This window comes from Dermacentor andersoni, chromosome 5, assembly GCF_023375885.2.
Source record: "Dermacentor andersoni chromosome 5, qqDerAnde1_hic_scaffold, whole genome shotgun sequence".
Lineage (NCBI taxonomy): Eukaryota > Metazoa > Arthropoda > Arachnida > Ixodida > Ixodidae > Dermacentor > Dermacentor andersoni.
Genome location: NC_092818.1, coordinates 36,757,066 through 36,779,563, shown reverse-complemented (window position 1 = coordinate 36,779,563; position 22,498 = coordinate 36,757,066). Strand labels below are relative to the sequence as shown.

Sequence of the window (22,498 nt, the reverse complement as noted above, 5' to 3'; positions counted from 1 at the left end):
ATTCAGAAAACGAAAGACTCCGTATGCTAAATCTGTACTATATCCGTTAAAGTACAGGTGCTTCCCGTATTTCATCTTGCAGAGCATATCCATTGTTCGAAGAATGTGCCATCGGGGACAAAATTTCCCAGGAAGTGCGAGAGTCGACCGAATTTTATGGTGCACTATTTGCTGGGAGCAGCCGTGCTACCATCTGCGTTCGGAATGTGCATACGTGACCCACTGTTTTCAGCGGTCTTGAACAGAAATGCAATTTGGTCAACGCTCGCACTTCCAGGGTACTTTTGTCCACGATAGTACATCGCCTTAAATGCAAATGTCATGAAGGCAGCTCATAGACAAAGCAGCAGGTCACCATTGAGAAAATTGTCTTGCCAACACACTGACATGGCTGCAGAGATAAAACACTTTGTACTTTGTGATATGAATGCACTGCATAGCATATATACACAAAGGTGCAACATTTCAGTCCTCAAGTTCTTAGATCACAGAAGCAACTTTATTTTCTTCAATCACTCGTCTTGCACTTCTTCCTGGTGAAAGTTGTTCTTGACCCAAAATGCTTGCAAGGATAAACTTGCTGCTGTTAGGAGAAACAAATAGTATTCGTGAATATCCATCCTAAAGAAAGCGGCAAAAAAGTATAATCACAGAACACGACAAAGCAGTAACTTCTGTGTTAGAAAAACATGTAAGTAGACCAACATTGTTGGAACAAGGGATGTTGCTATAGCCAACATTTCGACATAGGTGCTTGTCATTAGGGTAGCAAATGTTTTCCTTGGCTGTGTTGTTTTGGATTGTGCATAGCTCACTGGCCCCTAGCCTCATTGGGGAAGAAACTGGTGCATATAATAGGTCAAGAGAAGCCAAAGTGTTAAAATAAAGGAAGGAAGGGTGTGCTTAGCAGTGGTGATTGTGATGGAGCGGGTAAGAGCACTACTGTCAGTTCTTGCAAAGAGTAGGGGTGACCAAAACAGAAAATGATGTACACATGTAAGCAGTCACTAATCCAGTAGACCTAATCTTCCGAGAAGACAAAATAGGTATCAAGATAAACAGTTTGCACTTTTGGAAAAGGAAAACAAAGAATTAAGGAAAATAAATTTTGTATCAAGATGCATCTGGTTAAGATCACTGCAAATGGTAAATGAAGGCACATTACGAATATATATTTTGTTAAAAGGCGATGAAGAAAAGATATATTAACGAAATATTAAAAAATAGGGACATTAAAATTAAACTGGGTATGACCATAAAACAGTAAAGAACAGCCTGTGGAAAAAAATGGGATGGACAATATGATAACCAGGTGCAAGATTGCAAAACGTCGAGCGCTGTTTATATTCATGCTGCTGTTGACGGCTTCAAGTTTCTGTCTTGCTGTGGAACCTTTGTCTTACTTGAACAAGGAAATGGGTCATTTTTTAAACAAGTCAGTTCATATGCAGTTCAAAGCTTCAGCATTATTATATTGAAAGAAAATATTATGGTCAGTTCTCCTGGGTGTGCTTTCATTCACCAGTTATTTCCACCGGTGTAAGCTCAAAATTTAATGGTCTAAATGGACCTTAGCTCCTCGCAAACCATTAGCTGATCTTTTTTTCAACACAGATGCCTGCACATTATATGTGTTGGCTGGAGTGCTAGCAAGCTACATTAAACTTGTTGCCACAACCAAAGTGAAACTTGGTAACAGTGATTGAAAAAAAAAAACAGCATTCCACAATATTGATTCAAGTGGTCTGAAAAAGTTGCTAAGTTAATGTACACCCCCCCCCCTCACCAGACACAATTATACACCACACTGACTCTCATGGTGTCAACCATGCTATTATAGCACTAGGCATCAAGTAGGAGAATTAGAAGATAAGAGGGCACAATGCTTTTTGTTAGAACATCAAATGTGCTTTACATAAATGCTACATTCCAACTAACAAAGGAGCAGCCGATAGTGACCAATGCATACGAAAGCTAATGACATTCTGTGCAACAGATTGTTGATGATGAGGTGTTATGCGCACAAGTGCACTCATTCACACAAAATGACATCCTGCAGACAAACCTTGTGCCAACATTACAGTTTGAAAAACACCACAGGGGAAAGCAAAGAGTGTTAAATTTGTTGAAAATTACTAAAAATTATTCGATTATTCATTATCCTTACTGTTCGTTAAAGATTCACAGATTGTTCCCTACGGGTGCTGTAAACTGCTTTTATAGTGGTAGCAACAATGATCTGTGGCACAGACAAGAATAAATGCTCATGAAGTTTATGCAAGAATATACCCTACAAATTACACCCCATTTCACATTCCAATGTGGTAGAAGAGGAAGACGAAAAAAACTACTTTCTCGTGGAGGATGCATACCCCAGAACAGAAGAAACAAGTGTACCCTAACCATTGCTGCTGCCGATGCCTGTGCACTAGCAGTTACATATAATATGGCAGTTACAATTGTTTTTCCACAAGCACTGCAAGCTGCTGCCAGTTTGCCAGTACAGACCTGTAATAAATTTAGGGCAAGTTAAAGCTCTCTAATGGATTCATCTCATATGACACAATCGGAATGCAATATTCTGCAAATAAGTGAAGAGCGATGTGCCATCCCATACAATGAAACACCTTTGAAGAATCTTAATCACCACCTGCACTCTTAGGCAGTTACACCCTTTGGAGTGCCCCTTCTGCCACACAAGAATAATCATTATCTGCCTTGATGTGTTTCCTTTCTTTAAAACGCCACGCCCGCTACTTTCCTTTCGGGAATGCTATCATGCTGATAATGTGCATGCCGTTCGTTACTGGAAAGTACAGGGCTCGCAGCGTTAAAGAAAGGAAACGCAACAAGGCAGATGACGATTATCATTGTGTGGCAGAAGGGTCACTCCAAAGGGTGTAACTTTGCCTAAGAGTGTGGGCAGTGATGAGGTAAGGGTGTGTTCTGTGTAAAGTAGTGCACCTGTATAACCTAAAGCTGTGGAGAATGCATTTAGTATCAGCTGTGAAGGTTTCTAATTTTAATTGCACACAGTAAAAACCTCCATGCAGTTTTGCAAAACGCAAACCCCCTACCTTTTTGTTGTTTAAAGGCAATGGCACGTAGGGCCATAACATGTACATAATGAGTTTTGTTCCCAAACAATCAAAGTGAATAGCACCACCTTAAGTGTTATGTGCCTTCTGTCTCACATTTTCTGTCAAAAATTGTTAGTGTCAAATGCTGCGATCGGCAGAAAAACGGATTTCTGGAGCAATATAAAGTATTAAGTACCGTGATCTCAGTTCTTTCACTGCTGTTTAAGCATTATCGGGTCTTAAAGTAAAAAAACGAGGAATAAATACACGTATATTTTACGTCACAACCCTCATGAGGCATTTAGTAGTCTGGATTATAAAGGATTCCAGATTTACAACGCAGGACAGATTTTATTCCACTGAAAGAATGGCATCATGCCAATGATTGACTGTTTTCTAAATTTAGGCAAATTCGTATTCGCAAATAACCTTGTATGACACCAAGAACTTGCTTAGCAGGAGTATTTCTAACATTTGCAAGATATGAGGCTCTTGAATGCATATCTAAGCCTGGGGTGCACGCCGCCCCCTAATCTCATCAGCAAGTTTCTGGAACTCATCTACAAGCTATGTTATGATGAATGTAAAGTTGCTTGAACGGGAGAAATAGGGAATTTAAACAGGTGAATTATGCAGCATAAAAATGATGTCAGCAAGAAGCAAGCATCAAAAAGCACTGTCACTCAATGCGCATAGACTATCAAACGCAAGAATTATTTGGGATGATTTAAAATTCTGGCATTGGAACGAAATGTCTTTTAATCTATATATAAACTGATTATTCACTCTACTACCACTACCTTTACCAGAAACATTCATAATCATTATCCTATCTATGCCACATCATCCTAGCTAATATTCAAGCCTTCATAAGCTGCTTTTTTACTGCTAATTCTCTGTGGGAAAGAGGCGTCCGTATGAAGACCATATCATATACTTATTACCCGTTTTTTGATAAATGATAAGGGAAAAACTTCACACCGAAAATGCGTTGAGCTTGAGCAAGTTCTACGTTTGAAGCTGTTGATTCTTTTTTACCTTTGCCATCATTGACCCACCTGGTTAGCTAAGTAGACAGAAAAGCTGCAGGAGAAAGGTAGGGGTACCAAATTAGACTTGTGCCCCAGGGGACCTTTTCACGGTCACTGGAGGAACTGCCTGTGGCCTCGGCATCTTCCTTGAGGGCCATGGCCATGTCTAAGAAACCTTGTCTCCACAGGCTGCATAAAGAAGGATAATTTTCTGAGCCAAGTCTTTTTCTTAAAAGAACCCATTTAAGGTGTATTCGTGGCTTTGCACCACAAGACTGACACATGACTGGCCACTCAAGACACTTTATGTGTATTCGCAGGCTTATTCCTTGGAAAAACACTTTTATGTAGCACACAATGAGTAACAGTAACAAAAAAGTGTATAAGGAGGCTTTCATATTGCTCTACAACTTTTCATTGACACATTTCATTTAATTATTTCAGATATTTATTAACTAATTAAGAATTATGTAATTAGGCAGAATGCAAAATATAATCAGAGTATCTCCAAGCGACGGCAAACAACATTACCTTCATTTTGTCTAGTTACATCGCATTTACATATTTCTAAATCTTGGTGCACGATAGTTAAGACACCCTGTAGATCAAAAAACAATATTACAATTTTCATAATCATCTCTTGCGTGTTATTGGTGGCTATGGCTGCTTCAAGTTATTCTTTCAGTACAGTACAAGCAGTTTTGAAGTGAAACTGTTTTGCATCGAGGGCGTGTAATCTAGAAAATCAAGCAAAAGGTCAAGTTGTGTTCACTAATCAGATGTTTAACTAAGAAGCTGCAGGAAAAGGAAACAGGATACAACACCTGCTAAACAATGCAAAATTTGAAAATTTAAACTGAACAAGAAACCAGTTTTTGAAAACACAGAAGAAAGCCAGCAGCTTACGTCGAATACACCCTTGCTATGTACTCCAAGTGAAGTTGTTACCGCAATGGTTGGGCACCATATGAACGTAACAATCAACAACTTTGAGCAGAATATTAACACCACTAAATGAACTGGCCTTTGAAGATTCTTGATCTGAAATCCTCAACGACTTGTTCTGGCGTTTAATCTGTCGAGCTCAATCTGTATTCTCAAAAGCTGGCTCTCGGCCATAATTTCTCTAAACGCAACATCAGCTTAAATCTCAAGATAGGGTTGACCTGTAAATAAAGTGGATAATGCATGGCAAACATCATGAACACTCTTACATGTTAACCAGAGGGTTCACTCATGCAGCCATGAAATTGTGATGCAGACACGTTATATTGAAGCTGGTTTTGTGAAGTGTTTCATGCTTCCAAGGCTTCTTCTCCAGTTGTGAAAGCTGTCTCCACTAGCTAAATAAGCGATGAGAATAAAAAAAGAACTTCAACATGCTCACAATACGTTGGCCATTTGCAAGTAAACAGCAGCCTTTTTGGGCGCCCAGGTTGCCTGGTGCAAATCTACTATGCCACAGTACTTGCGTTACCCAGTACCAGCCACTTTAAAATGCAATGTGTTCAGAGCCCTTTCCCTCTGTTTTTTTGCTTTGGAAACAGTTTACCATGTGTTCAGTAGGTGTCGAGAAAGGGGACAGAAAACACTGTGCACCAGTGATTTCTAATGTTTTGCTGGATGCAGCACACCGCACCGGATGCAGGTGAAGCCAGTGGAAATGCGGTGTCATGCAGGCGCTTGTCCTGGAAGCAGGGCATATGGTGGACTAACTAGTGCGTGCGATCAGATAATATTGCTGCCGAAAAACTTTTCTTTGTGGTTTTTTAAAATTTAGGAGGTCTCTACATGTCTGGTAAGCACTTTTATGACAATCTGAACCCGTATACGATAGTGTTCTCTTACATCTAGTTTTTTCTCATTTACCAGTGTCCCCACTGCACGCCACTTATGTTAGCTACACTGTAGACACTGCAATGGAAAAATTCTGGACACCTCGAAACACTGCTTGGGTAGGTTATGGCACATCAGGCAGGCATGTTAGGGGAAGAAATGCCACACACCCGTGCAAACGAAGTGCTGCAGCAAAGTTGTGAAGCACCAACTTCCGGTACAAGGTTGGCTTCAGTCGAGGGTGCTCGATGTGCTGTCCATCCCCTGTAGTAGAGATCAGTGGTGTGGACCCTTTTATACTGGCTGTCTTTTCTGGTCGGAACCTTGGCAACAGCTTCCACCATACTTTTTTGAACCTGCAACATGTGCAGAGAAAGTCACATCACTGTGCGTTGATTGTATGGCTTTATTGGTCTACACATTCTATCAAATCATTAAAAGATACAGTTCGCACATTTTTACTACTGTATATAGACAGTCTAGTTGCTAGACACGCGAAACATTAGCATCCCTCTGACAGAATGCAACAATAGAAGCGTACACTGTAAAGCTACACTAAAATTTAAATTGATGTGACACCGTATGAGCATACAGTATGCTTACTGTATGCTCTAGCCCTGTGTCAAGTAAAAGTTAATCGTCAATCATTTATGGTGTATTTCTACTTATTCTGGGTCATCAAACTGTACAATCAATGTTCCAAGTTTACACATTGTTGGCTTTTGATTGCCTATGTGATCCGTTTCCTACTTACAAATGCAGTAATCCGACTGTAATAAGGAAAAAGAGTTAGAAAAAGAAATGCCATGATAATCTTCCACACTTGCTGAGGGCAGGAACAATGGCCAATAGCATGTGGTTGAAGCTACATAAATACTCAGTTTTCACACAGCTTAATTGTTCAGCAAGTAATAAAGAGGTACGCTGTGCGCCTCTGCATAACCAATAAAATCTGACTACTTGACACTGTACTAAGGCTGCTGCTTGATAGTGTTCAGCAGTTCGGCTTTGATTTTCTGATATACAGAACTGTTTAGGTACCAGTAGTTTACTTTGCGATAAAATGGAACTTGGAGCACTGGTCATTTGCACACAAATAATGCGACAGCAAATATAACACAAGGATAGGAATATGGGTCTCTTAGAAAAAGTACATACACATTATGAATATAATGTGATGTGATGCCACAATGAAACAGAAAGCAACGCATAGAAGTGGACGGCACTTCCATGCCACCAAGGTTATTGGACAGACAGTACTTCAGAAGTGCCCGCAACACAGTCAAAGAAGGCAAAGCAGCATTTCTTTGCGTTCAACACAATGCATTGGCGGGCTAGTATGTGCGAATCCATAAACACTTTGTTTAGCGCAAAACAATGGACACAAGAAAGACGACCAGCACAAGGCGCTACTCTCAACTGACATCACTTTATTGCGGCACTCCTTTATAGATAGTAGAATCTAGAAGAACATGTGCAGTGAGCACCATGTGCAGGGACCACCAACAACCGATCACAAGAGCGCACTCATGCGACGGGATCCAAAAAACCATATTGAGCACTGCACAAGGTTAAAGAAGGCACACTAATGCACTGTGACCCCAATGACTGTATGAAGAAAGCTTCCGATAACTCTCGGGCGGTGGTATCACAGCACTTTTTCAGAATCATAGTATCACGAAACATGGCTTTGCACTTCCATATTTTACAATGTTGAGCCACATGGGAACCTGTGCCTGTTAGTATGGATCGCTTATGTTCGCAATGTTTCGTGATACTACGATTTTGAAAAAGAGCCGTGATACCACCGCCAGAGAGTTATCGGAAGCTTTCTTCATACAGTCATTGGGGTCACAGTGCATTAGTGCGCTTTCTTTAACCTTGTACAGTGCTCAATATGTTTTTTTTTTTTGATTCTGTTGTATGAGTGTGCTCTTGTTATCAGATGTTGGTGGTTCCTGCACATGGTGTTCACAGCGCATGTTCTTCTAGATTCTGCTGTCTACAAAGGAGGGACGCAATAAAGTGATGTCAGTTGAGAGTAGCGCCTTGTTCTGTCGTCTTTCTTGTGTCCATTGTTTTGCGCTAAAAAAGCAATTATGTATTCCTTGTGTGTGTTTGAAGACAGCTCCACACGCAGTAGCGATTCCAGTATTGCTGCCCAGTGGTTTAGCTCGCCGCAGCTTGAAGTGCCACAAAATATAAGGAAAGAAACCTGCGTTATAGTTTTGTTGCAAACAAGAATATAACGTGAAGTGCATTCTGAGGCCAGAAACTATAGAAAAACATTTCATGATGCACCACTGTGCAGGGTTTTATAGCAAAGTCAAATACATTTAGTGTATATATCACACTGTGATGGTACACAATGGTGGTAATCTGTAATAATATAAAAGGTGCCTTAATGTTACAACAAAAGTTGACATTACTTAATAATAGCCCTGTAAAATTTAGCATGCAGGGGCACCACTTGGTTAAACAATAGTGATGTAATGTCTATGTACACAAGTATTACCCATGCATTTCTCCCATTGTCCAAATGGCATAAATGAATGGGTAATACTTGTATACATAGATATTACATCTCTATTGTTTAACGAAGTGGGTAAACTATGTCTGCCTCATACAAGATTAGAATTAAACCATAAATTATATATAGTCACCCTAACAGTAACACCTCATTTGAACTTCACAGCAAGTAGACGTCACCTATTCAAAGTTTATATGTTGAATGTAACGAACCCTCAATACAGCAGCGCAGAGCATTCCTCACATTTCCTTACGTACTCAGAATTCAGTCATCACCACAACACATATGCTACAACATCGTCACACAGTGCAACTCACGCTTACACTACACAAATAAACCGAACATGATTAGGCCACTTGTACTGCGGTATGAGCAATAGTGTCGGGATTATGAAATTCCCCACGAAGTCCTCCAGGTTGCCAAGAAACCAGAATGGTTGGCCCCGTGGTACAATTTCACGCAGTTGTGCGACTGGGCATTAACACATTTAAGGAAAAGAGACACTCCTCACGACCACATCATACAAGAATTCCGTGCTCTTCAGGACCAATATCAAAATCACATGCAATTCTACACTGATGGGTCCAAAACAAAAGAACACGTGGGTGTAGGGGCCGTAACAGAAAATTGGGAAAGAAGTATTCGTCTACCAAAACATGCCTCTGTTTTCACTGCTGAAGTTTACACTGTATGGGTTGTAGTTAAAAAGATTATCACTGGCAAGCACAAAAACAGTCATTTTCACTGATTCCTCAAGTACACTGAAGGCTCTAAACCTAAAATATGAGTGTGAACCCCTGTTAGGGGACATACTAAACATGGTCGCGCTTAACAAATATGGGAGATCAATCCACTTCTGCTGGGTACCAAGTCATGTTGGGATACTGGGTAACGAAGCAGCCGATAGATATGCATCGATGGCAGCGAACAAAGAGATAACAAACACAACACTTCCATACAAAGATAGCATCCACGCGATTAGAAAAGCCTTAACGGCGAAATGGCAACGCGAATGGGACCATTGTGCTGACAACAAACTACATCTCACGAAACCCATAGTTGGCGAGTGGAAGTCATGCTACCATCAGGAGCGGTTCATCAATGTAGTTTTATGCCGACTACGCATTGGGCACACACACCTCACACACAATTACTTACTTACGAAAGAAGACACACCAACATGCGAGAAATGTCAACAGCCACAAACAGTTATGCACATATTACTCACATGTACGCAGACTGAAACACACAGATGAACACTTTTGCACAAATTATGTCAACTACACATACCTTTACACCCTGCTCTAGTTTTAGGTGATGATCCGCTAGTCCCATTATGTGACGTTCGTAAATTTCTAGACGACACTGGATTTTTACATAAAATATAGATTATTAACAAAGCCTTTTCCTTCATTAACTGGATTTTAAAACACCTCATGTTTGGCGCAGCATAGCCTTAGCCGCTTTTGCGCCATTAAACCCCATTTAACTAAGTAAGGAGACGCCTGTTGATGCCAGCCTCCCCCAATGCTAAACTCTGCTGCATGCTTTACAGAGAAATTATCGTGGTATCACTAAACTCTGAAGCTATTCAGGACTGCAGCATTGTAGAAGACATCTACAAATGTCCCATTTCATGTGTAACAGCCTGATTTGCTTGCACATCTTACCAAGTGCAAATTAAAATTACTTCTCCTTGTTTAGCATTTTTGCCTGCTAGACCACAATCCAATGCCATCAATATATTAACATATTACCTCAAAGAACCTAATTTGGCTTATAGATGAACACCTTCGCATACTGCCACAGCTACACTCTGTCATATGCGTTGCAATCATAAAGGAGTGCTTGTCCACCAGCACTCCAATGTCACTAACAGTGATCACCTACACAGCTTGATTCAGGTGGCAGGTGGCAGTCATGATTCAGGTGGCAAATAGCTAAGAGAAAAAAAAATCTACTCACTTTGAGAGCTACAATACTGCGATAACTTGAGAGAGATGGACCCATTGCAGGCAGCAGACCTCTTCTCAGCTCCAGCACAACAGCAACTTGCCTTTCAGTAAAAGAAAAGGATTGATTAGTAATGATAAGTTACCTTGTTTTTGCTGAGTATCAATACAATCTGACTTTCATGCATATCCACTCTCCGCTTTAGTAATACAACTGAATTATTCGTAAAATAAAAGAGTCAATGATGATACCATTCGCTTCTCTTGTATGTCCAATTTTTTTCGCACTGATACCCCGTTTACTGCTTGCTTACTGACACGAATGCCTTGACTGCCCAGACATCATTCGAAGCAACACGTCTTGCTGCACTGCAAAAAGTTGCACCGAGGAAACACAGCAGAGCAGCCAGAGCAAAGAACTTTTTTTTTCTGGTCACAATTAAAACGTGCACCCAAGCAAGAAAGTAACGATCACAGGTAGTGAGCGACTGCTATTGCCTCGAACGTTTATTTCCGTATTTTAACAGAAGTTCTTGTATCGGATACAGTATGCTCTCAAGCCAATACAAGCGTCAATACAAGTGCGCAACTGAACGCAGTTTTATTCTACGCTTTTAACGCGAGTGAGCAAAAGGTTAGAAGTACCTCACGGAAATTGCGATCGAGCCGATCGCGCTACGACTGGAATCGATCTGAAAAGATGGGGTGATCCCTTTCCCCATTCATGCGTCAGTTTTGCCCTAAGACGTTGCATAGTGGTCTTTTGGAACAATATTTCTGTTCGCGACACCGGCTTACCACACATCACTTTAACACCTACGTTATGCAAACCAAATAAGATTAAAATGGACTTACCTCATGAGCAAGTTACGAGTGCGCGTAGACTGTTGAACACCCGTTGAGAGCAAGCAGGATATATCCGTGTCCAAGCGCATACGTGCACCCAAACACAGGACAACTTCTTCGATGCCGCAGCGTGCAGAGTTTTGTACACGAAGTGAAAGACATCCAGCGCAAATATCTCCGCGCGATGACGGCAAATGACGAGCGCACAAGCGTACAAAACACAGCGACAAATTCGGAACTTTGCCAATTCGAACGTGCCGAGACCCAAGCAGCGTAACCATCCATCGTTTCTGTCCTTCGCTCCTGATGCGTCAATCTCTCTTCCTTGGAGTCTTGCTTCACTCTTGAGTACAAATCAAGAGATAATTACGGCAAATTAACAACTTTTACAACACGACACAAAAAATTCCGGCTGACTACACATGTGCAGCTCCGTCTGCCACTCCTAACGGACGCGCAGCGCGCGCTGCCCCCTGGTGCCGGTTTCGTTTTCAGAATCGGTTTCGTTTTTGCATTTGTGCTCTAGTTACTGTATGGTATCAGTTCAACGAGCACAAGCTATCTTGGCACGCTGGAACGACACGTGCCTTTCCTTGCCCTCTATTTCCACTACCCCCTTTCCCTCGCTCTGGTATAAAATGCCCAGCGCAATAAACATAACAGTTCACTGTTGTCTTGAAACGCCTGCTGTTGGTTTCTTCGACCGGGACCCGGTCGATACAGTTACTGGGACTGCAATATAATTGCTTGACAATTAATTGAATTCTAAAAGAGGAGAACACTTTCTCTCCCACAAGTTAGTGCGTTTTATACAAAGGGAGAGAGAATGCAAGAAGCAGAAAGGCAGGGAGGTCAACCAAAGCGTTCGCTACTCGGGATAGCTAACCCCTGTGCTGCAATGAAGTGCAAAGCAATGCACTGCGATGCGTTCATAATCTCTAGTATAGTGATAATTTGGGCTGGTTGGTGCATGTAATGAACGGGTAAATAATGAGTTGTGTCATAACATTACCCATATATAAAGCACATGGAACTAATGGTGTTGCATTCTAGGTCAAAAAGAAATAAAGCTTGAATCGTTACATCTCGGCACTGGGCATTCTTTCTTTCCGTATTATTTTTTTCTTCTTTTTGACAGTACACACAGTACTGGCACGGTAATAGGTCCTTCATCTTCAGTTACCTTCCAGTAGTTAACACACATGTCGGTGCATGTTCGCGTTCTTTATTCTACCGTACAAGAACGAGCGCGCTTATACCGGTCTTGGTTCAAGATGAAGCGCCAAATGTTTGCGATTACATCTTATCGCAAGAATTAACACATGAACAGTGAAGATTATGCGTAATCGATTTGTCTCAATGAATGGGCAGTTATTGTCAGAGACGAGATATTTTGTAAATATTATGGGAATGAGTTAAACCAACTACATTGCAGGTCAGCAATGCCCTTTGACACTTGGGTTAATTGCTTACCGCATTCGAAAATTTCATCCGACCGTTGTACTTGGATCTATAAGCCGCCAGCCCCCTTCGAGACCATTTGTTGCAAAATGTAAATGCCGTTACGGTCATTATACCACTCCCTGCGTTTCGGTACTGATTTAGAGTGCACACAATTTTTGGCGTATACAGAGCACCAATGTCATTCCCAGTGCACCAGCACCTGAATGCTGCAAGCTTGTTTACGCATGCACGTATGTCCACGGCTCTTCGTTCACTTAAACATATATGCTGTGTTATTAACTACAAAGCGCTTAATTTGAGAACATTGCGAGAACACGCATATATTTGCGCATATGATCAGCGAGGCCCATATGCGCGGCAAACTGCGACCGCAATAGAAGATGCGTATATATATTTATACGATCTGTTATTGCAGCTTTTGGTAGAAGGCTAGCTCTCACATTTTGTACGCATCTTCATAATGCGTACAGTTTGCGTGTTCAATAAAATATTGTTAGCTGAAACTTTACGAGTACGAGCGCTCATTCAGACAGCTTAAGTTTTCTCACAATAATACGGATGTTCGCATAACAAAAATACGGAATTCTGTCTGTTTCGTCCAAAACAGTGTATAGCCGTACATATGATTACAGTGAAAATGTCCGTAAAGCTGAAAACGGAGAGCACTTTCCGTATATTAACGGCAGATTTTGCCGTATTTTTGAAATATGGCATGGTTTCCGTATTTTTACACTGCAGTTCTCCGTATAATGACGGAAATCCTCCGTATAATTACGGAAATTTTTTACAGTGTAGGTGATTGGTGCTGTCTGGCCTCCTTTGCAACATTTTTTGTAGCATGCTTGTTTACGTGAAAAAACAAATGTGGCACGTTCTAATGCCTGCAAGGACTGCCCAGTAGCTGATGTTTTGAGCCACTCAATTTCAGTCTTGGCTGCACTTGTGGATTTTCCACTGCACTGAAGCTTGCAATATGCTTGAATTTCCTGCCAAACTGGTTTGCTTGTTTGTATCCAAATTATTGAATTATTTCACTTTCATTATGCTAATAGTCATTGATTGTAATATCATGCTGGCACATTTGATTCTGGAACTGTAATAAATTTCCAGACATTTTATTGCTTTGTCATAATTTTGGCACCTCGTTAGACACAATCTACTAAACACACAAAAAACTCCCTTCAACCTCGTGAAATTCCCAAAAGGCGCATATTGAACTCCCGTACCTACCTGTAAAAGCTCTAATAAAGAGCTAAAATGCACTCCCAAGACATCTATTTAAACCTCCCTTAATAAAACAGCTCCCTAAAGCTGTAAAAATTAACTCCCAAACATTCTCTTATATATTCCCATAAAAAGCAAAAATTCAACTCTCAAAATTAACCCTAATTGCTCCCTTAAGCAAAGCTCCCAAAATATGGGAACAGTTGCTCCCATGTCTACACCTAAGCACTCCTACAAGGAGCAAAATAATTTCCCAAAGGTCTCCTTCAACACTCCCTTAAGAAGCCAAACGTTTCCGAAAATGTACGTAAGGACTCCCATCGCTTCTCTTATAAATTCCCATAAGCAGCAAAATAAAATACCCATGTCAACTTCTAAAAGCTCCCAAAGCTCCTCATAAAAACTTCCATAGTGCTGGTGTCCAAAAGAGGAATAAAAAACTCCCAACGTTCCCCATAAAGACTCCTGCAACCGCCCAGGGGTTGGTGTTTAAAGGAGAATTCAAAAACTCCCATAATTCCCCATAAAACCACCAAACACAAGGGTGTGAAAAAAAACTCCGTTCGAAGGGAGGATATTGTCCTCCCTTAAGGGCTTGAGTTATGCAACGAGGTCAAAACTCCATAAAAGGGTCAAACCTGTTTACAGGGTAGCGTAAATGCATTCCAGCTAGCAATGTGAACAAACAAGTTCTTCATATATCGCATTCTTTGTAATGACGGAACCGATCTAATCAATGAATCGCAACTGAAGACGTTTTTCAGCTTCGACAGCATTTTCTTAACGAACAGTACAGAATACCAGATTACACGCATAATGTAATAACGCGTGACTGGCGGGAAGAGCAGGGGTTGTAAATATAGCCCTGATCAAGGCCCCACTTTCTTGGTAGTAAGCCATTCAATTGAATATGTAACGTTACATCCACGTCTCGATAAGTAGCTTAAATGTATTCCAGCTACCAATGTGAATACACAAGTTCTTCATATAATGCATTCTTTGTAAAGACGGAAGCGACCCTAATCAATCAATCCCAACTAAAGACTTTTCGCAGCTCCGACAGCATTTTTGTAACGAACAGTGCAGAATACCAGATTACACGCATACAGGAATTATGCGTGACTGGGGGGAAGAGCAGGGGTTGTAAATATAACCCTGACCAAGACCCCACTTTACTTGGTTTTAAGCCATTCAACTGAATATATGCCGTAGCTTCCACGTCTCGATAGGTAGCGTAAATGTATTCCAGCTACCAATGTTAATACACAAGTTCTTCATATATCGCATTCTTTGTAATGACGGAAGCAACCCTAATCAATGAATCGCAACTGAAGACTTTTTTCAGCTTCGACAGCGGTTTGCTAACGAACATTAGTGAATGCCAGATTACACGCATGCTGGAATTACGCGTAACTGGCGGGAACAGGAGGTGTTGTAAATATAACCCTGACCATGACCCCACTTTGCTTTGTTTTAAGCCATTCAATTGAATATATGCCTTTGCATCCACGTCTCGATAAGTAGCGTAAGTGTATTCCAGCTACTAATGTTAATACACAAGTTCTTAATATATCGCATTCTTTGTAATGACGGAAGCAACCCTAATCAATGAATCGCAACAGAAGACATTTTTCAGCTTCGACAGCATTTTCTTAATGAACAGTAGAGAATACCAGATTACACACATACTGGAATTACGCGTGACTGCCTTGAAGAGCAGGGGTAATAAATATAACCCTGAACAAGACCCCAGTTTGCTTGGTTTTTAGCCATTCAATTGAATATATGCCGTTGCATCCACGTCTCGATAGGTAGCGTAAATGTATTCCAGCTACCAATGTTAATACACAAGTTCTTCATATATCGCATTCTTTGTAATGACGGAAGCAACCCTAATCAATGAATCGCAACTGAAGACTTTTTTCAGCTTCGACAGCGGTTTGCTAACGAACATTAGTGAATGCCAGATTACACGCATGCTGGAATTACGCGTAACTGGCGGGAACAGGAGGTGTTGTAAATATAACCCTGACCATGACCCCACTTTGCTTGGTTTTAAGTCATTCAATTGGATATATGCCGTTGCATCCACGTCTCGATAAGTAGCGTAAATGGATTCCCGCTACCAATGTCAATATCAAGGTCTTCATATATCGCATTCATTGTAATGACGGAAGCGACCCTAATCAATGAATCGCAACAGAAGACTTTTTTCAGCTTCGACAGCATTTTCTTAATGAACAGTAGAGAATACCAGGTTACACGCATTCTGGAATTACGCGTGACTGGCTTGAAGAGCAGGGGTAATAAATATAACCCTGAACAAGACCCCACATTGCTTGGTTTTTAGCCATTCAATTGAATATATGCCGTCGCATCCACGTCTCGATAGGTAGCGTAAATGTATTCCAGCTACCATTGTGAATACACAGGTTCTTCATATATCGCATTCTTTGTAATGATGGAAGCGACCCTTATCAATGAATCGAAACTGAAGACTTTTTTGAGCTCCGACAGCATTTTCTTAACGAACAGTAGAGAATACCAGATTACACGCATACTTGAATTACGCGTGATTGGCTTGAAGAGGAGGGGTAGTAAATATAACCCTTACCAAGACCCCACTTTGCTTGGTTTTAGGCCATTCAATTCAATATATGCCGATGCATCCACGTCTCGATAAGTAGCGTAAGTGTATTCCAGCTACCAATGTTGATACACATGTTCTTCATATATCGCATTCTTTGTAATGACGGGAACGACCCTAATCAATGAATCGCAACAGAAGACTTTTTTCAGCTTCGACAGCATTTTCTTAACGAACAGTAGAGAATACCAGAATACACGCATACTGGAATTACGCGTTACTGGCGGGAAGAGCAGCGGTTGTAAATATAGCCCTGATCAAGACCCCGCTTTGCTTGGTTGTAAGCCATTCAATTGAAGTTATACCGTTGCATCCACGTCTCGATAAGTAGCGTAAATGCATTCCAGCTAGCAATGTGAATAAACAAGTTCTTCATATATCGCATTCTTTGTAATGACGGAAGCGACCCTAATCAATGAATCGCAACTGAAGACTTTTTTCAGCTTCGACAGCGGTTTGCTAACGAACATTAGTGAATGCCAGATTACACGCATGCTGGAATTACGCGTAACTGGCGGGAAGAGGAGGGGTTGTAAATATAACCCTGACCATGACCCCACTTTGCTTTGTTTTAAGCCATTCAATTGAATATATGCCTTTGCATCCACGTCTCGATAAGTAGCGTAAGTGTATTCCAGCTAGTAATGTTAATACACAAGTTCTTCATATATCGCATTCTTTGTAATGACGGAAGCAACCCTAATCAATGTATCGCAAATGAAGAATTTTTGCAGCTCCGACAGCAATTTTGTAACGAACAGTGTAGAATACCAGATTACACGCATACTGGAATTACGCGTGACTGGCTTGAAGAACAGGGGTTGTAAATATAACCATGACCAAGACCCCACTTTGCTTGGTTTTAAGTCATTCAATTGGATATATGCCGTTGCATCCACGTCTCGATAAGTAGCGTAAATGGATTCCCGCTACCAATGTCAATATCAAGGTCTTCATATATCGCATTCATTGTAATGACGGAAGCGACCCTAATCAATGAATCGCAACAGAAGACTTTTTTCAGCTTCGACAGCATTTTCTTAATGAACAGTAGAGAATACCAGATTACACGCATTCTGGAATTACGCGTGACTGGCTTGAAGAGCAGGGGTAATAAATATAACCCTGAACAAGACCCCACATTGCTTGGTTTTTAGCCATTCAATTGAATATATGCCGTCGCATCCACGTCTCGATAGGTAGCGTAAATGTATTCCAGCTACCAATGTGAATACACAGGTTCTTCATATATCGCATTCTTTGTAATGATGGAAGCGACCCTTATCAATGAATCGAAACTGAAGACTTTTTTGAGCTCCGACAGCAATTTCTTAACGAACAGTAGAGAATACCAGATTACACGCATACTGGAATTACGCAGGATTGGCTTGAAGAGGAGGGGTAGTAAATATAACCCTTACCAAGACCCCACTTTGCTTGGTTTTAGGCCATTCAATTCAATATATGCCGATGCATCCACGTCTCGATAAGTAGCGTAAGTGTATTCCAGCTACCAATGTTAATACACATGTTCTTCATATATCGCATTCTTTGTAATGACGGGGACGACCCTAATCAATGAATCGCAACAGAAGACTTTTTTCAGCTTCGACAGCATTTTCTTAACGAACGGTAGAGAATACCAGAATACACGCATACTGGAATTACGCGTTACTGGCGGGAAGAGCAGCGGTTGTAAATATAGCCCTGATCAAGACCCCGCTTTGCTTGGTTGTAAGCCATTCAAATGAAGATATACCGTTGCATCCACGTCTCGATAAGTAGCGTAAATGCATTCCAGCTAGCAATGTGAATAAACAAGTTCTTCATATATCGCATTCTTTGTAATGACGGAAGCGACCCTAATCAATGAATCGCAACTGAAGACTTTTTTCAGCTTCGACAGCATTTTTTTAACGAACAGTAGAGAATACCAGATTACGCGCATAATGTAATAACGCGTGACTGGCGGGAAGAGCAGAGGTTGTAAATATATCCCTGACCAAGACCCCACTATGCTTAGTTTTAAGCCATTCAATTGAATATATGCCGATGCATCCACGTCTCGATAAGTAGCGTAAGTGTATTCCAGCTACCAATGTTAATATACAAGTTCTTCATATATCGCATTCTTTGTAATGTCGGAAGCGATCATAATCAATGAATCGCAACAGAAGACTTTTTTCAGCTTCGACAGCAGTTTGTTAACGAACAGTAGAGAATACCAGAGTACACGCATACTGGAATTACGCGTGATTGGCTTGAAGAGGAGGGGTTGTAAATATAACCCTTACCAAGACCCCACTTTGCTTGGTCTTAAGCCATTCAATTGAATATATGCCGTTGCATCCACGTCTCGATAAGTAGCGTAAATGCATTCCAGCTACCAATGTGAATACACAAGTTCATCATATATCGCATTCCTTGTAAAGACGCAAGCGACCCTAATCAATGAATCCCAACTGAATACTTTTTTCAGCTTCGACAGCAGTTTCTTAACGAACAGTATAGAATAGCAGATTATACGCATACTGGAATTACGCCTGACTGGCGGGAAGAGCAGGGGTTGTAAATATAACCCTCATCAAGACACCACTTTGCTTGGTTTTAAGCCATTCAATTGAACACATACCGTTGCATTCACGTCTCGATAAGTTGCGTAAATGTATTCCAGCTACCAATGTTAATACAGAAGTTCTTCATATATCACATTATTTGTAATGACGAAAGCGACCCTAATCAATGAATCGCAACTGAAGACTTTTTTCAGCTCCGACAGCATTTTCATAACGAACAGTAGAGAATACCAGGTTACACGCATATTAGAATTATGCGTGACTGGCTTGAAGAGCAGGGGTAATAAATATGACCCTGACCAAGACCCCACTTTGCTTCGTTTTCAGCCATTCAATTGAATATATGCCGTTGCATCCACGTCTCGATAGGTAGCGTAAATGTATTCCAGCTACCAATGTGAATACAGAGGTTCTTCATATATCGCATTCTTTGTAATGATGGAAGCGACCCTTATCAATTAATCGCAACAGAAGACTTTTTTCAGCTCCAACAGCCTTTTCTTAACGAACAGTAGAGAATACCAGATTGCACGCACACTGGAATTACGCGTTACTGGCAGGAAAAGCAGTGGTTGTAAATATAGCCCAGATCAAGACCCCGCTTTGCTTTGTTGTAAGCCATTCATTGAAGATATACCGTTGCATCCACGTCTCGATAAGTAGCGTAAATGCATTCCACCTAGCAATGTGAATATCAAGGTCTTCATATACCACACACCTTGTAATGACGGAAGCGACCCTAATCAATGAATCGCAACAGAAGACTTTTTTCAGCTTCGACAGCATTTTCTTAATGAACAGTAGAGAATACCAGATTACACGCATACTGGAATTACGCGTGACTGGGTTGAAGAGCAGGGGTAATAAATATAACCCTGAACAAGACCCCACTTTGCTTGGTTTTTAGCCATTCAATTGAATATATGCCGTTGCATCCACGTCTCAATAAGTAGCGTAAGTGTATTCCAGCTACTAATGTTAATACACAAGTTCTTCATATATCGCATTCTTTGTAATGAAGGAAGCAACCCTAATCAATGTATCGCAAATGAAGAATTTTTGCAGCTCCGACAGCAATTTTGTAACGAACAGTGTAGAATACCAGATTACACGCATACTGGAATTACGCGTGACTGGCTTGAAGAACAGGGGTTGTAAATATAACCGTGACCAAGACCCCACTTTGCTTGGTTTTAAGTCATTCAATTGGATATATGCCGTTGCATCCACGTCTCGATAAGTAGCGTAAATGGATTCCCGCTACCAATGTCAATATCAAGGTCTTCATATATCGCATTCATTGTAATGACGGAAGCGACCCTAATCAATGAATCGCAACAGAAGACTTTTTTCAGCTTCGACAGCATTTTCTTAATGAACAGTAGAGAATACCAGGTTACACGCATTCTGGAATTACGCGTGACTGGCTTGAAGAGCAGGGGTAATAAATATAACCCTGAACAAGACCCCACATTGCTTGGTTTTTAGCCATTCAATTGAATATATGCCGTCGCATCCACGTCTCGATAGGTAGCGTAAATGTATTCCAGCTACCATTGTGAATACACAGGTTCTTCATATATCGCATTCTTTGTAATGATGGAAGCGACCCTTATCAATGAATCGAAACTGAAGACTTTTTTGAGCTCCGACAGCATTTTCTTAACGAACAGTAGAGAATACCAGATTACACGCATACTGGAATTACGCGTGATTGGCTTGAAGAGGAGGGGTAGTAAATATAACCCTTACCAAGACCCCACTTTGCTTGGTTTTAGGCCATTCAATTCAATATATGCCGATGCATCCACGTCTCGATAAGTAGCGTAAGTGTATTCCAGCTACCAATGTTAATACACATGTTCTTCATATATCGCATTCTTTGTAATGACGGGGACGACCCTAATCAATGAATCGCAACAGAAGACTTTTTTCAGCTTCGACAGCATTTTCTTAACGAACAGTAGAGAATACCAGAATACACGCATACTGGAATTACGCGTTACTGGCGGGAAGAGCAGCGGTTGTAAATATAGCCCTGATCAAGACCCCGCTTTGCTTGGTTGTAAGCCATTCAAATGAAGATATACCGTTGCATCCACGTCTCGATAAGTAGCGTAAATGCATTCCAGCTAGCAATGTGAATAAACAAGTTCTTCATATATCGCATTCTTTGTAATGACGGAAGCGACCCTAATCAATGAATCGCAACTGAAGACTTTTTTCAGCTTCGACAGCATTTTTTTAACGAACAGTAGAGAATACCAGATTACGCGCATAATGTAATAACGCGTGACTGGCGGGAAGAGCAGAGGTTGTAAATATATCCCTGACCAAGACCCCACTATGCTTAGTTTTAAGCCATTCAATTGAATATATGCCGATGCATCCACGTCTCGATAAGTAGCGTAAGTGTATTCCAGCTACCAATGTTAATATACAAGTTCTTCATATATCGCATTCTTTGTAATGTCGGAAGCGATCATAATCAATGAATCGCAACAGAAGACTTTTTTCAGCTTCGACAGCAGTTTGTTAACGAACAGTAGAGAATACCAGAGTACACGCATACTGGAATTACGCGTGATTGGCTTGAAGAGGAGGGGTTGTAAATATAACCCTTACCAAGACCCCACTTTGCTTGGTCTTAAGCCATTCAATTGAATATATGCCATTGCATCCACGTCTCGATAAGTAGCGTAAATGCATTCCAGCTACCAATGTGAATACACAAGTTCTTCATATATCGCATTCCTTGTAAAGACGCAAGCGACCCTAATCAATGAATCCCAACTGAATACTTTTTTCAGCTTCGACAGCAGTTTCTTAACGAACAGTATAGAATAGCAGATTATACGCATACTGGAATTACGCCTGACTGGCGGGAAGAGCAGGGGTTGTAAATATAACCCTCATCAAGACACCACTTTGCTTGGTTTTAAGCCATTCAATTGAACACATACCGTTGCATTCACGTCTCGATAAGTTGCGTAAATGTATTCCAGCTACCAATGTTAATACACAAGTTCTTCATATATCACATTATTTGTAATGACGAAAGCGACCCTAATCAATGAATCGCAACTGAAGACTTTTTTCAGCTCCGACAGCATTTTCATAACGAACAGTAGAGAATACCAGGTTACACGCATATTAGAATTATGCGTGACTGGCTTGAAGAGCAGGGGTAATAAATATGACCCTGACCAAGACCCCACTTTGCTTCGTTTTCAGCCATTCAATTGAATATATGCCGTTGCATCCACGTCTCGATAGGTAGCGTAAATGTATTCCAGCTACCAATGTGAATAC

The 22,498-nt window shown here is 40.9% G+C and overlaps 1 protein-coding gene across 3 annotated transcripts; it reads right to left on the bottom strand.

Moving 5' to 3' along the window:
- Positions 1-477: 477 nt before the first annotated feature.
- Positions 478-11,595, bottom strand: LOC126520270 (uncharacterized). Of its 3 annotated transcripts, none has more exons than XR_008610192.2 (5): positions 11,285-11,595; positions 10,443-10,533; positions 6,118-6,303; positions 4,139-4,300; positions 478-583 (listed from the first exon to the last, which is right to left on the bottom strand). XR_008610192.2 is itself a non-coding variant. In XM_050169268.3 (5 exons), the coding sequence occupies exons 1-4, from the start codon at positions 11,554-11,556 to the stop codon at positions 4,223-4,225; spliced, it is 627 nt and encodes a 208-aa protein (XP_050025225.2). In that variant the 5' UTR covers positions 11,557-11,595; the 3' UTR covers positions 478-583; positions 4,187-4,222. The 3 variants fall into 3 exon arrangements, 1 of the variants encoding a protein (XP_050025225.2); XR_008610193.2 differs by having other exon boundaries at positions 478-580; XM_050169268.3 differs by having other exon boundaries at positions 4,187-4,300.
- Positions 11,596-22,498: the final 10,903 nt, after the last annotated feature.

Coding starts and splice junctions, on each gene's coding strand:
- LOC126520270 (XM_050169268.3), bottom strand. CDS start 11,556: ATGGTTACGCTGCTTGGGTCTCGGCACGTTCGAATTGGCAAAGTTCCG. Junction 10,534..11,284: donor ACTCGTAACTTGCTCATGAG/GTAAGTCCATTT, acceptor TTTTACTGAAAG/GCAAGTTGCTGTTGTGCTGG. Junction 4,301..6,117: donor GCAGCACTTCGTTTGCACGG/GTGTGTGGCATT, acceptor TTCTTTATGCAG/CCTGTGGAGACAAGGTTTCT.